Source organism: Bombina bombina, chromosome 2, assembly GCF_027579735.1.
Source record: "Bombina bombina isolate aBomBom1 chromosome 2, aBomBom1.pri, whole genome shotgun sequence".
In the NCBI taxonomy this organism is placed as follows: Eukaryota; Metazoa; Chordata; class Amphibia; order Anura; family Bombinatoridae; genus Bombina; species Bombina bombina.
The window spans coordinates 1,057,238,635-1,057,254,998 of NC_069500.1; the positions used below are offsets into that span (position 1 = coordinate 1,057,238,635).

The window sequence follows — 16,364 nt, forward strand, 5'->3', positions numbered from 1 at the left end:
CTTTTAATGGGTCGGACACTGAGAACAAAATTACCGGTTGCAGCTCATGCATTAAAGCCCCAGATCCCTAAGAATGCACACCAAAAATTGAGGGAGCTACAGCATATGCAGAAAGTATATTATGATCATGGTGCTAAGCCACTACAAGCCTTCCAAAAAGGGGATGCAGTGCGTATGGAGACATCAACGTGTTGGCAGCCTGCACAGATATCATCTGTTGGTCCTGAGCCAAGATCATATGTAATTAAAACACCTGATGTCAGACAGTACAGGAGAAACCGGCGTCATCTCCGGATGGATTACACATATGAACAAGATCACTCAGCCACAGGTACTTGTACCTGAAAAAGGAGAAGAGTCATCAATTACTCACAATACTGACTCAGAGACTGAAGTGCCAGGTTCAGATGCAAATCAAGGAGAATTTGTCCCTATACAGTCTGCAGAAGCTGGACACAAAATATCACGAGCTGGAAGGGCAATACACCATCCAGAGAGACTAAAAGATTATGTTGTAGTATAAAGTATATTGAGCTATTGGAGCACATTTGTATTGTGTCTTTGTTGTTAAGATGTGTTAAATGTTAAGAGGGTAGTTGGAAGTAGTTGGGGGATGTGGTATACTGTTACTTTAAGAAAAGACACTCTGGAGCTGGGAGGGAACTCTATGATCAGCAGCCATCTTCTTTATGTTAGTTTTTTCAGTTAGTTCAGTTAGTGTTGTTGCTTACCTCTGAGCTGAATAAAGACCTGCTCTGTGTACCTACTATCAAGTAGGGCTTATTCCTGCTAAATACCCACACAAGAAACATGACAATTATGGCAAGAGATTACAATGTTTTACATTGACTTCATGTTTAAGAGCCTGCAACTTTAGATTAAGGAGCAGCAGTCTTCCCCATCTCTAAAGTAGTGGCCTTAAAGGGACAGTCTAGACCAAAATAAACTTTCATGATTCAGATAGGGCATGTAATTTTAAACAATTTTCCAATTTACTTTTATCACCAATTTTGCTTTGTTCTCTTGATATTCTTAGTTGAAAGCTAAACCTAGGAGGTTCATATACTAATTTCTAGGCCCTTGAAGGTCGCCTCTTCTCTTAGGGCATTTTGACAGTTTTTCACCACTTGAGGGTGTTAGTTCACGTGTTTCATATAGATAACACTGTGCTTACGCACGTGGAGTTCCAGTGATCCAGCTCTTATTAGCTAAAATGGATGTCAGTCAAAATATCTGAAATAAGGGGGCAGTTTGCAGAGGCTTAGATACAAGGTAATCACAGAGGTAAAAAGTATACTAATATAACTGTGTTGATTGTGCAAAACTGAGGAATGGTTAATAAAGTGATTATCTTTTTAAACAAAAAAAAAATCTGGTGTAGACTGTCCCTTTAAATCACTCCAGACTAGGGTTGCCACCTGAGCCATGTTTTCCTGGACACTTATGAGGATTACTATCAAGCAGTCCAATGCATGTTTCCCTCTGCATACCCTGCAGCATGTGTAACTCATAAGTGTCCAGGAAAACATGGCCAAGGTGGCAACCCTACTCCAGACTGATCCACATGGGGTGCTTGACAACCCCTGCTTTTGTGCAATTGGTTTTATGAGACCAGGGGGGAAGGGCTGCGTAAGAGTTTGCTTAATGCATTGATAAATGCAGACATGCAATGCTGTCTAAATGCCCTGCCTGGGAACTTATATTTTGATAAATAGAGGCCCTTGAGGTGAAATTTTACATATTTTTTCTAGTGAGAGATCACATGCCCCTCTAAATTGCACTGGGGCTGAATTAAGATCTAGTTTATTGCTTATCCCCAGAATAATAATCTGGGCATATTTTCAAGCTGGGGAGAGGGGCATTTACCTCACCATATTCACCCATGGATGCCCATGATAATATAAGTAAATTAGAAAGTTGTTTAAAAATGTATGCTCTATCCAAATAATGAAAGAAAAATGTTTTGTGTCATGTCCCTTTAAAGGAACACTAAAGTCAAAATTAAACTTTCATGATACAGATAGAGCATGCAATTTTAATTAACGTTCCCATTACTTCCATTATCTAAATGTGCAGAGTAATTCATATGCACACTTTCTGAGGCACTAGCTCCTACTGAGCATGTGTAAAAATTCACAGAATATGCATTTTGTGTTTGGCTCATTGATTGCACTAACTTTGCAATGTGTCATAAAAAAAATCTCATTTGAAATCCAGACTAACTGCTTTTGCATTGCCTTGCTATGCATCCTTTGATTATGCAGTGCATAGCATAGATTATGGTCCTTTAAAAGGGACAGTCTACTCAAGAATTGTTATTGTTTAAAAAGAGAGAAAATCCCTTTATTACCCATTCCCCAGATTTGCATAACCAAAACTGTTATATTAGTATACTTTTTACCTCTGTGATTACTCTGTATCAAAGCCACTGCAGACTTCCCCCTTATTTCAGTTCTTTTGAAAGACTTGCATTTTAGCCAATACGTGCTGACTCTTAGGTAAATCTGCAGGAGTGAGCACAATGGTATCTATACGGCACACATGAACTAGCATTGTCTAGCTGTGAAAAACTGTCCAAATTCACCAAGATAAGAGATGGTCTTAGAAATTAGCATATGAGCCTACCTATGTTTAGCTTTCAACAAATAATACCAAGAGAACAAAGCAAATTTGATGATAAAAGTAAATTGGGAAGTTGTTCAAAATTGTATGCGCTATTTGAATCATGAAAGTTTTATTTTGACTGGACTGTCCCTTTAAGTACAGTAAATAATAGCTTTCAAGTTAGAGCATTTTTATTTATTTTGAATTTGTGCAGCAAAAATGGCTTTATTTTTTTTAACCTCCGGGACAGTGCAATTTTCCATATAAATAAAAGCCAGTTTATTAACTGTGGATACTTACTTATTCCCAAAGCAGTAACTAACTTGATAGCTAGTTCAGGTATTTCACATTGTATAAAGAAAGGCTCCAGGATATAGCGGCCAAATGCTAGTGATATCACTGCAGTAGCAGCTGGTCTAAAATAAAACAAAAAAGACAATCATTGTTATGTAAAGTAAATGTATAGAGAAAAAAAAAATATGTTTGCTTGAATTCAGCGCAAGGATTATAAATGCATTACATTCTGTAAGTGAGAAAATGCTTCTCATGATTGCTTTATTATAAAGAACATCTTTCTCATTATGCAGATTATAAAGCTGAAATATATATTACTGTACTGCAGTTTTACAAGCTGATGCATACAGATATAATTATAAAAACTGTGTTAATTCTCTTGAAATGAATTTCTGACCGTGAGAGTAAAGATTATAAGAATATTCAACAAAGTCTAATTTTGCCAATGGAAAATTACCACAAATGTCATGCAATCGCATACAATTTCAGTCTGGTGTTTTTGTTATGTAGAATGAGAAATATTGCTGAAACAAATTGCACGATTTAAAATTTGCCTTTTGGCTTCAATAGCACTAGGAAACTGACATAAATCTCACCTCCCTTAGGAAAAAGAGGGAAAGAGTAGCATGTATGAATTACTGATGTGTATTAAGGCAATTAGTGAAGACAGGATCAGCCATGCAGAAAGCTAGGCAGACAGTCTGCATTCATCCTGTAAGCTTGCCCAGTCTTCTGAGACTGCTCTTATGTTATCACATGAGTGAAAGAAATTTAGTTTAAACCCTAGCAAGGTTTGCTTTTGAAGCAAGTAAATTGACTTGGCATTTGTAATCAGGCTTAGTTATTTTAGTGATCTATGACCTTTAAGTCATATTTCATTGGTTCATAGAAGTCAATTCTTTTGAAAATGAAAATGTGAATGTTGAATTATTAAACAGTCTTTTTGCAGAAGTAACAGCCCTTTACATTATATTGAGTGGTATGATGGATGTTCTGTGAGTGTGACTTTGCCTATGTGTTTAACTCATTAGAAGGGGTTTAACATTTTAATGATCTAATGAAATCCATGTCCTTTTTACTTTTTTTGCTTGCACTACTGGCACATAAGGTCAAGAAACACACACATATATATATATATATATATATATATATATATATATATATATATAACAGATTGTAAAAGGACAGAAATTAGCCAGTTAAAGGGACATGAAACACCATTTTTTTCTTTCATGATTTAAATAAAGCATGCAAACAACTTCTATTATCTCATTTGCTTTATTCTCTTGATATATTTTGCTGAAAAGCATACACAGATAGGCTCAGTAGTTGCTAATTGGCAGCTGCACATAGATGCCTTGTATGATTGGCTCACCCATGTACATTGCTATGTATTCAACAAATAATATCTAAAGAATGAAGGAAATTTGATAATAGAAATAAATTGGAATGTTGTTTAAAATTGTATTCTCTATCTAAAAAAATTGGTTTAATGTCCCTTTAAAAAGTAAATCCGTGAGGGTTTAAAGATGGTTTAACTCTGCGCAGAGTATAGGCGTTTCGCCTTTTGGAAGGCTTTTTCAAGATCTTAAAAAAGCCTTCCAAAGGCGAAACGCATTGATTAAAGGGCACTTTCTGACCATCACTAGGCTTAAAGAGTAAGAGCCTATACTCTGCGCAGAGTTAAACCATCTTTAATCCCTCACTTATTTATTATTACTGTTATCAAAAAAGCAGCGTTCCAGGAGCTATGATTGGCTGGCATATACACATGACTAAGACAACACACATGACAGGAAGACTTCACAGACCGGCAACACCGTATCCCGCAATAGCAGTGGAAACCGCACACGGAAACAGAGGTGTGTTAGAATAAGACCACCGAAGAAGGCGGGTAAGAGGTATATCTAAGGATAACAACAAGTGTCTTAACACTCAAATTGAGACAGTCGCATATTGGAAAGTTATTATATGACTTCTTGAGCTAACCTCTTGAGCTAACGTTTCCCTTATACCCGCTAAGTGGGAGTTCTGACTGCCCAATATTGTCAGAACTGTTGTCAGGGATATACTCACCGTTTCTTAGTTTGACTTTTAGACATAGTGTATATTACGGACTACATTATTGTTACATGTGTTGCTACTTGTTTTAATGATGATCAGCAGTAGCTATAATATGCACTTTTAGTCAATTTGTGACATGAACAGTTTGTAGCTATTTAACTTTGTATTTAACATTGTGTATCGTTTTTAGATAACCACTATATAGTGATTGTAAGAATACCATTATTTAGTAATATGTGAACAGTCACTTATATTTATTATACATAGCAACCAGTATATGGCATTTTATTACTTATTTGTTAAAATTATCTATTTAATTAAACATATTTGACTTTTATTGTGGTTGTGGTGATCTTTAAGCTTCTATACCTCCATCAGTCATGATGGGGGTGTGGGAGCTGTCAAAGAGATAATTGCTGATTCAAATTTGTATACTGGAGATGAAAGAGAATTTTTATCAAAATTATTAGACATTATACTACGGTGCAATTATTTTTTATTCCAGGATCAATTCTACTTGCATGAACAAGGTACGGCAATGGGTTCCAATGTCACCCTGACATATGCCAACATTTTTATGAATATATATGAAGAAAAAGTGGTATACACCAATGAGCTATTTAAACAATATGGCTCTACATGGTGGCGCTATATTGGCGATGTGTTTGGCATATGGTTGGGCGACATTGGTAGCCTACCACGATTTGTAGATTCATGGAATAGTGCTACATTTAAAATTAAATTCAATTTGGTTTATAGTGAAAAAAGTTTGGCTTTTTTAGATACTCTAGTAATTAAGGAAAATGAAAGGATTAAGGTAGAAACTGCTTTATTTCCAATATATAAAATAGACACTCACTGGTGCTAAACAAATAGGAGAAGGAGGAGGAGACCTTCCATGTTTCGTGCCCTGTGGCACTTAATCATAGGCTTAACCCACTACACATAAGGGAAGGACTTTATACCAACCACAGCCAATCAAATAAAAGCAACAACAACAGTTGCCATATCAACGGCTGTAAGCCGGAACAAATCTAACCCACAGACAAACGTGCTAAATAAATACAACACAGATAAAAATATATTTAAAAATCAAATAATTCCACTAATAAATCTGATTTAAGACTGTACTCATTTCAAGCCCCAACAAACTGGTATGTTATTAATAACAATAATAATGGTGATAACTGGAATAATTCCTCAATGAGAGATTCCTGACCCATTACATAATTAATAAATGTGTTCAAACAAGCCACGCAATTATTAATAACAAGGATAATCCCTCAATGAAAGATTCCTCACTTCTAACAAAATTAATATGTTTGAACAATCTACACCATCATGAAATATTAAATACACTAAAAATCATCATAATGTTATCATACAAAAATACTTAAAAATATGTTGTAACACCCTGAAAATTAACATTTCATGAAATTTCATAACACTTTTTATGTGTTAATTTTTCATGACATTTCCAAAATGTACTCAACATACTCCCAAGAAATTCCCAGGATATTTCTAGAATATTTTCAAAATATTTCCAGAAACATTTCCAGAAATATTTCTAGAAATATCTCTAGAAATTAGCTGCAGAGTAATAGAAAACATTGATACACCAGTGAAGAACATAAGAAAACAAAAGAGAAGACAAAAAAGAACAAATGAGAACAAAAGAGAACAAAAAAGGAACACAAGGAAACAAAACAGAACACAAAAGAACAAAGAAGGAGGAGACGGAAGAAAATGAGGGGACACAAGCTATATTAAATTGCAATTTGCAATAAATATTAACAATTACACATCTTATTCCACAAAATAGCTAATATCCCACTCCTTGTTCAAGCCTGTTGGTTCCCTAGTACCCAACTTCCATATCCAGTAGAGTTCTTTTTTGGTGAGGACATTAAACCTGTTACCCCCCCGTGATGGTTTCATTGCTACATCTATTACTTTGACCAAAATTTTGGGCTTGTTAGTAAAGTGAATTCCATTAAAGTGTTTAGCTACACCCGAATCCTTGTTATAATTTCTAATATCCCTTTTGTGTTCTCCTATTCTGGAATGTAAGGAACGTGAGGTTTGACCCACATATTGTTCCTAACACAATTCACATTCTAGAAGATATATAACAAGGTTTGTGCCACAATTGGCATAATGCTCCATATTAAAACTCTTGCCAGTGGCAGTACTCTTAAATATATCACCCAAAGCGATCACTTTGCATGTAACACAATTCCTAGAAATGCATTTAAAGGTGCCTTTCTTCAATAACCAATTACTTACATGTTTGCCCTGATGACTAGTGACTGAACTTGGAGATAACGTCTTAGCTAAAGTGGGGGCTTTCTTTGAAACAAAATTCACATTACTTCTAACATTAGATAGAAGATCATCTCCATCCAAAAGATGTAGATTTCTCTTAATAATATCACAGAGTTAATTAAACTGTAATGAGAACTCAGTGGAAAACACTATAGTTTCATCATTAAATCTATGCTCTTTAGGAGACTCTTTATAATCAGTAGAGACTTGGTTTGAATATATCTCCCTAACATGTGTTACTGTGCGTTTTAACACATCCACGTTAAACCCCCTCACAACTAGTCTATCAATTAATTGATTGGCTTGCTGTTCAAAAAGCTCATCAGAATTAGTATCCTTAGCCATAAGAACTGGCTTTTTGGTATAGACCTAGTGAGGTGATTAGGGTGACATGATATAGCATAAAGTATGATGTTACTAGATGTAGACTTCCTATAGGTATTAGTAGTTATTTTATTTTCTTCAACCAGTCCTGTTAGTGTGAGATCTAAGAAATTAATTTTGTCTTGTTGGATCTCGCCTGTAAAACTCAGGCCAATGTCATTGTCATTCACATAACTCAAAAATTCCTCCAATACAAAGGAACCCCTCACTACAAAGATCAAATCATCAATATACCTCATAAATAAGCTGATGTTGCGAGCAAAAGGATTATTATCAATATTATAGAAGGTGTTGAGTTCCCACCATCCCACAAACAAATTTGCAAATGAGGGGGCAAACTTAGCCTCCATTGCCGTTCCACAAATTTGCAAATAAAAATCTCCATCAAACATAAAGTAATTGTGGGATAGCAGAAACTCAACCACCTCACAAAAGAACAATTTGAATTCATCTGAATAATTTGTTCTACCATTCAAGAAGAATGATATTGTCTGCACACCCAATGCATGGGGTATACTGGAATACAGAGACACTGTGTCTATCACCACCCACCTAGAGTCCCTTTGCCAACTCACACCTCTAAGAATACTCAGGAGATGACTCGAATCCCTAAGGTAACTACTAAGTCCTTGGACCAAAGGCTGCAATATCGAGTCAACCCATTCTGAAAGAGGTTCAAATAATGAATCAACTCCAGAGATAATAGGACATCCTGGCGGACTAAGGGAATTTTTGTGTACCTTCGGTAGGTGGTGAAAGATGGGTGTCGATGGATGTTGTGGAACCAGTGACAAGGCCATTTCCCTTGTCATCACTCCCAATGCAACTGCGTCATCCAATAATGTAATCAATTTCTTAGTAAAGTCATGTTCTGGATTAAAAGGTAGCTTCCTATAAGTAACCCCATCATGGAGCTGCCTTTCAGCTTCTGTAATATAATCTTTCTTATTCAGTACAACCACGTTGCCTCCTTTGTCTGATGATCTAATTACTATCTCATGGTTCTCTCTTAATTGTTTGACAGCTAACCTCTGTTTAACTGTGAGATTGTTATGCAGATTATCATTCTTAACTTTCCTCCCCAGCTCCATGACCTCCTGCTCTACTTGCTTTTGAAACAGATTAAGATGACTACCCCTAAAATGAGTGGGATAAAAATCCGACTTCATTTTCCTGGGCCTAGGTATATCCTCATCAAATGGTTTATATCCACTCTGATGCAAGTCTTTAAGTTGTTCCAAAGTACACAAATATGCAAAATCCAGATAAGAGCTCACTTCAATCTTACTTGGATCAGTATGGGTATCACCACATATTTCATTAGTATTCATACATGTCTCATTATAACCCACAACAGACGAAAAAAACCTTTTCAAAGTTAACTTTCTTACAAACTTGTTAATGTCCAATAATGTATTGAAAGTAGAAAAAACATAAGTGGGAGCAAAACCTAGACCCTTAGATAAAACACTAATGTGATCAGCTGTTAGAGGAAAGTCCGATAAATTAATAGCTGCCAATGCTAGTTCTTCTTTGACTTCCGCTTTGAGGCTCTTTTTCCTTCTTCCACACCCAGCTCTACGCGTTATTTTCCTTTTTGTCTTTGGGTGTACCACCGGCTCACTTCCATCTGAACTATCATTTGTTGAACCCTTCAACGACAAAGAGAGATGGGGGGAAAGAGAGGAAGAAGAAGAACTCTCATCAGAGGGTTGAGACTCCTGGTCAGATGTCTCAGGTTCCGTGGATGAAAAGATCACTTTCTTATCTGTTTTATTTTTTAGAATTGATCTTGGCTCTATTGTGGGTGTGGTTACCTTGCTTTTATTTTTGTTCTCTTTCTTCTTTTTATGTGAAAATACCTTATCTTGTTTATTGCCATCAGCTTTATCATCTTCATTCCCCTGTTTGTTCTGATGACTTGTTGAGAATCTCCTAGGTCGTCTTGTAAAACGGGAACAATCATAGACAGTATTTTTCACATAATCCTCCTGATCTCTATTAAACTTGTGTCCTCTCAAGGTGGCCAGATCACTGTCAGATTTTCTGATCTTACATTTCATGTTCAATTTGAGAGTAGCATATTCTCCATCCCCTTTATGTTTCCTCAATTCCATTTTCAGATAATTGATCATTTATTTCTGTGAAGCCTTTTTTGAGTGCCGCCTATTTTTTCTACTTCGTGTATACCTTGGTTGGCTCAACTATCTTAGGGCTGGCACCACGCTATTGTGTGCGACGCACATTGTGCATACTGGACTGTTTGAACCCTGCTGGCATTGGTTAAGTTCTCTGCCACTCACTCACAGACTGGAGCGACACCACTTCCTGACTACCAAGGATTAAGGTAGACCTGTATAAAAAAGTATCGACAGGAATGACTTGTTATTGGGTAGTAGTGCACATCCTCAGGAAGGAAGGATTCCCTCCCCAAGAGTCAATTTATGTGGGTTTGCCGCATTGTCTCAAATGACAAAGTGAAGAAAGACTCAAGGAGATGGGTAATCTTTTCCTGGAAAGAGGATATAATGGAGAATTGATTGAGTAAGGAATCAGTAATACCTTAGATATCCCTAGAGAAACTTTGTTAAAACCACAAATAAGATCTAAGGAGAAAAAGAATGAGAGGCTAGTTTTGTTTCTAGATACAGTGAACTAAGTACACAAATTCAGAGGATTATTCGTAGACATTGGTATGTATTAAAATAAAAGGGCCAAATTGTGTACATCCTCAATCTGGTCATAAATTTTGGATAAAATATTTTCTCACATTTAATGCTGATTTTGTTATATATGTCCTTAAATGCCCATGCAGGCTTATTTACATTGGGGAAACATCCTGTAAAGTTAGAGACAGGATAATAATAAATAAATCTAATATTAGAAGAAAAAAATCTGAAAGCCCCAGTAGCTACCCATTTTATGCAGGCGCATAACGGAGTAAGTCAACTTAGATTCCAAATAATAGAACACGATTCTCCCTTTAGACAGGGGGGGGGCGCGCGATAGAGAGCAATATCTTAAACAAAGGGAAGCATTTTGGATATTTAGTTTAAATTCATTAATACCAATGGGCATGAATAAAGAATATGATTTATTAGTGTTTCTGTACAGGGGGTTTCCCTCCCTTTGAATATGATATGTCTATGTGAATCTTGGGATATGTGATTTGGTCTATGAAATTTCTCCTTATGATTTTTTTCTGATATATAATGATTTCTCCAATTTCTATGTATTATTCTGTTTTTCTTAAAAGAGGAATAAGACACCATTATGTATTTATTGCATTTTTAATAAAAATAAGCAAATGGTTTAGGACAATTAAATATACTTATATAGACGTTAGAATTGTTGTGGGTTGTAGAGAGTTAATTATATATAAGTGGGTGTGTCTTTAGAGGGTATATAAGGTGGAGAGGAAATTATGTATGTATAGCATGATTAAGGACATGTAGTCCGAAACATCGCTGCTATTGTGCTTATGCTGCAATAAAGAATTGGTAAATATTAATTTTCTTGAGTGCTGCGGTTTTGCTTTGGAATTTTGGATATTGTTGCAGGGTTTGTGCATTGCCTTGTTACAGCTTGCACCCATACCATACAGTGGGTGCTGGACTTTCTTTGTTTTTTTAAAATATTGGCCCACGTGTGTTAGAGAGTTGGCCTCATTATTCTATAGAAAACATTAGCTTGAAATGTATTGCTTCCTAAATATTACAAATACAAATATTACCATACTAAATTTAACATCTATTCACATTTAGAGTTCTATACCTATGTTTTACAATAATAAGAGTACTGGGAAGGGGGCTTAGGAATTATTATTTCAGATGTTTTAAAATTTAGTAAACAATGTAGTAATGCAGCGAGTAAGGCCAGTAGATTGGTTGGTTTAGTAGAAGTATTTGCAGCAGAAATAGTAAGGTTCTTATGCCACTTTACAGATAATTAGTTAGGCCTTATCTTCAATACTGTGTCCAGAAGAATATAAACAAACAGGATTCTCTGCAGAGGAGTGCTACGGAAATGGTCTACAAAATAAAACGTAGCAGGAGAGGCTCAATGACCTAAATATATATATATAGCTTAGAGGAGAGAAGAGGTAATATGATAGTAATTTTCAAGTATATTAAAGGACTTAGTAAAGCTTAGGCTGTGAGTATTTTACATAAAAAGAAAAATCAAGAACAAGGGGTCATGATCTCAAGCTGAAGGGTAGTAGATTCCGGAGTAATTTGCGGAAGCATTGCTTTACAGAAAGGGTGATTGATTCATGAAATATACTTCCACAAGAGGTTGTAATGACATACACTGTGGGGACTTTAAAAATGCCTGGGATAAGCATAAGTTATCCTATGAATTAGATAAGTTTATACTTTTAGGAAATATTAGGCAGTCTTGCTGGGCTTATGGCTCTTCTCTGCCATCAATATTTATGTTTAATTTTATAGTCTCTTCTAGAAAAAGATTTGGTTTTGAACCCAAACTACAACTTGCCAAACTGCAGAGATGTAAGATGCATTGTTTAGTTTACCTGAAAAAAAATGAAAAAATGTACTCCAAGGTTTAAAAGGATGTTACATTGTGGTTGAGTAAAAATGTAGCAAACTAATCTTGTTGCATATTATTCCCTGATGGCATTAATCAGCATGAGTAATATCAAGGAAGTTAAACAAATTTTTATCTACACACATATGGGCAGTGCAGTACTGGGGAAAGAGTACTAGAATATTTCTGTGTCACTTAATACTGATGCAATAAAAACATTTATAAAATGTGATATTGATATCCCAGAATGATTTAGTGAGAGCACAATATTTTATACAGAGGGCTATATTAAAATGTGTCCTTTTAACTCAATCCCAGGATGAATGCATTTTAAAAATTATTTTAATAAAAAAAAGTGAATGCATCTATATAAATACATGTAAAATCATCAGCTTTGTAGTTTTTTACCTAGCAACCTAAAAGCCACAAATACATATGCACAAAAATTCAGATACATTTGTGTTAGGACAGATTTGCATCCTTTCAATATTTCCCTGTTAGTATCTTGAACTAGAATGCAGAGTAGAGTTGTGCTAGACTTCAGAAGCAGTAACCAACAGTGCAGAGTAACAATCTTTATTGTAACATGGAAAACACATTTAAAATAAAAATGAAAAACTGATCTACTATGTGTATTGTTTGGAGAAATATGCCTTATTCGTTGACCTCCATATATAAGGTAAATTTCTCCAGTCAAAAAACATAGGAGTAGTTTATTTTCAGTTTGTATTGGAAGTACTTTCAGAGTGGAGGCTCTCGTTAGTGGTTTTCCCAGGGAAGGACAGTTGGATATTATCCTGTCCTCATTATGGAGTAAAAGCTCTGTGCACAGAGATGAAGCCAACATCTACTTTTTGGCATTCAATAGATTGACCATCTAGACTGAGATAGCTGAGCCACAGGGTACTGTATAATTTTAAATAGCAAACAATGAAGAAGTATTACCAGTGAAATATAAGCACTTGGAAGTAAGGAGAGTTTTACCAGGTATTATGAAAATTCCACTCTCTTCAAGTGTATGGACTGTCAAATATCAGTTATGCTTCACACATGCCCTGTGGTGATTCCAACTGTTTATAATATGATTTTAACTGTCCTTGTTTAACCCCTTTGCGCTGACATCAAAATGTTTAACAATGATGAAGTTCCTATTAAATACTTGCTGAAAAAATTAAATTACGGAATTGTCAATGCGATCATGTTAATTCAAAGCCGAGATTGGATCATGAGGAATTGCTAATAATACGCTAGGTATGCCCCCAGTCTGATTCTTGATTGCGTAAAAGGGGGAGGCTGCAGGATGCCATATAAGGTAGGACGTTCCATGCTGTCCTAAGGGAGTTAAAGCTTAGAGCTGTCAGGACAGCATGGAAGTCCTAACGGCATTTAAGGGTTAAAAGGGGAGGGTTGTGTGTTTTTTATTAGATTTGTGTTAGCCATGGAGTGGACTTGGGATGTGCCATGGCAAGTTGGGTTGGGTCTGGGCTGTCAAAGGGCCAGGGGAAAACGTGGTCATTTATAAGTAAGAGAATGTGGCAGCGGCAGTGGACCAGAATCGGAAAATTATGGCACTTGTTTTAAGGGACCAGGGGCGAGATTACATATGTGGTGCAGACTTCAAGGCAAATGCTGAAACCTGCATTGGCCGTAAATTCACCTCACACATCAGGGAATCACATAAACCGCACCGGCAGTTCATAAACTGCTGTAAGTTGGATAAACTGACGATGTCCAGAAATGTGCGAAAATACAAATTTCTAGAGTCGCCAGTGACTTACGGCAGTTTAGAAACTGCCGGCGTGTAATAAAAACACAATAAAATCCTACATCGCCCCTAAAAGTCTAACCCGCCTCCCAAAAATAAACATGAAACGTAAAACCGATATACTCACCATCACCCCTCATAGCAAATACTAATAAATGTATTAACCTCTAAACTGCCACCCCCACAATGCAATATACCTTAATAAACTATTAAACCCTAATCCGCCATCCCCCACATAGCAACTAATAATAAAAGTGATTAACCCCTAAACCACCATCCCCCACAATGCAATATACAATAATAAACTATTAACCCCTAATCCGCCATTCACCCACATCGCAATCTACCTAATAAATGTATTAACCCCTAATCCGCCATTCCCCCACAACGCATTAAACCTAATTAACCTATTAACCCCTAAACTGCCATCCCCCACTATGCAAATAACTAATTTAATCACTGTCACCTAACCTAACACCCCCAAAATTAACCCCAATTAGATAAAATAGAAAAATACTAAGTTAAAATAAAAATAAAAAAAATTAACATTACTTTAAAAAAAACAACAACTAAGATTAGATTAAAAAAAATCAATCTAAAATTACAAAAAATAAAAAAGTCTAAAATTACAGAAAAACAAAACAAAACAAATTATCAAAAATAAAAAAAAATTAAACCTAATTTGATACCCCTTTGAAAATAAAAAAGCCCACCCAAAATAAAAACAGTCCCTAATCTAAACTAAATTACCAATGGCCCTTAAAAGGGCCTTTTGCAGGGCATTACCCTAATTTAAACAGCTATTTTACAAAAAAAAATACTAAATCCCCCCTAACAGAAAAAAAACCCAACCAACAAACCCCCCAAAATGAAAAAACCTCACACTAAAAAAACCTAAGCAGCCCATGAAAATAAAAAAAATCCCTAATCTAAAAAAAAGCCTAAATCTAACCCCCAAATAGGTACTCACCGTTCCTGAAGTCCGGCGGAGAAGGTCTTCTTCCAGGTGGTGAAGTTCTTCTTCCAGCGCGGGGAACTCTTCTATCTTCATCCAGGGCGAAGGTGTTATTTGCGTTGTGGGGGGATGGCGGTTTAGGGGTTAATAAGTTTTATTGCGATGTGGGGGGATGGTGGTTTAGGGGTTAATAGGTGAATTAGGTATATTTCCGTTGTGGGGGTTGGCGGTTTAGGGGTCAATAGTGTAATTAGGTTTATTGTGTTGTGGGTGGATGGCAGATTAGGGGTTAATGTATTTATTAAGTAGTTTGCATTGTGAGGGATCGCAGTTTAGGGGTTAATAACGTTATTAGGTATATTGCGTTGTTGGCGGTTGGTGGTTTAAAGGTTAATAGGTTAATTACCTATTTTGCAATGTTTAGCGGGGTACTGTGGTGAGCTGACATGTTGGAAGGACTGGCTCAAAAATGCCATCCCCCACCAATTTGCATTTTAACATGAACTATTGTCTAAATAAAATAGACTTTTTGGATTTACAGATCATCAAACAAACACCACTCTTGGTAACTTCTTTTTTACCGTAAAAAAAACTATAGAAATTCTCTATTAGAGATACCCAGAAATGGTTAAGAGAGCAAAAACTTAATGTATGCATGTTCTAAGGAATAATATGGATGATAGAAGAGCCTCAGTACAATTAGAAGAAATGTGCCACGTGTGACACAGGGGTACCACCGTTCAACACTTTGTAGAAATGGAATGGAAACAAATATTGCCCTTATTATAACATTTACAGTGGAGAAATCACACTTCTATAATCTTATTTTGAATAAGAATTGGGATATAAAATGCTCTAATGCGTATTTGCCATTCAGAGATTTTGACCCTCCTTTGGTGAGCTACAGTAAGGGCAAATCTCTGAGAGACATTTTACAGCAATTTGATCCTAGACACAGCTATGAAAGGAAAGTGTGGCTAAATGAGAAGAGACTGGGCTGCTATAAGTGCATCAGATGTACAAATTGTAATAGTTTAATCACTAGAAAATGTTTCCATTATCCTAGAAATGGTAAAAAGTTCTACCTGAGAGAAAGAGTATCTTGTACCACGACACACATTTTCTATACTGAACAGTCCATGCAGTCTATTCTATGTTGGAAAGACCTGTGATAATCTTAGAACTAGGATGGCAAAACATAGAAGTGCTATCCTTTCTGCACTTAGAGACGGAACCTCTTAGAAGGTGGTGGCATGCCATTTTGCCAAAAATAGTTAATCAGGTTGCTGATCTAAGCAAACAGAGCAAAGCTGTTACAAAAAGAGACTAGATGGACCTTTACTCTTGAGATCTTGGTGCCTGAAGGGCATGAACACTAAATTGGAATGTTTTCTTTGAATCACATTGGATATTAATTGTTAATCA

At 36.0% G+C, this 16,364-nt stretch overlaps 1 protein-coding gene across 1 annotated transcript in view; it reads right to left on the minus strand.

Annotated features, from left to right (window-relative positions):
* Positions 1-16,364, minus strand: part of SLC7A11 (solute carrier family 7 member 11) — a 432,997-nt gene that overhangs the window by 367,095 nt on the left and 49,538 nt on the right. The window contains exon 3 of the mRNA XM_053703668.1: positions 2,905-3,020. Coding sequence (XP_053559643.1) covers positions 2,905-3,020 — 116 coding nt within the window. The remainder of the gene's footprint in view (positions 1-2,904; positions 3,021-16,364) is intronic.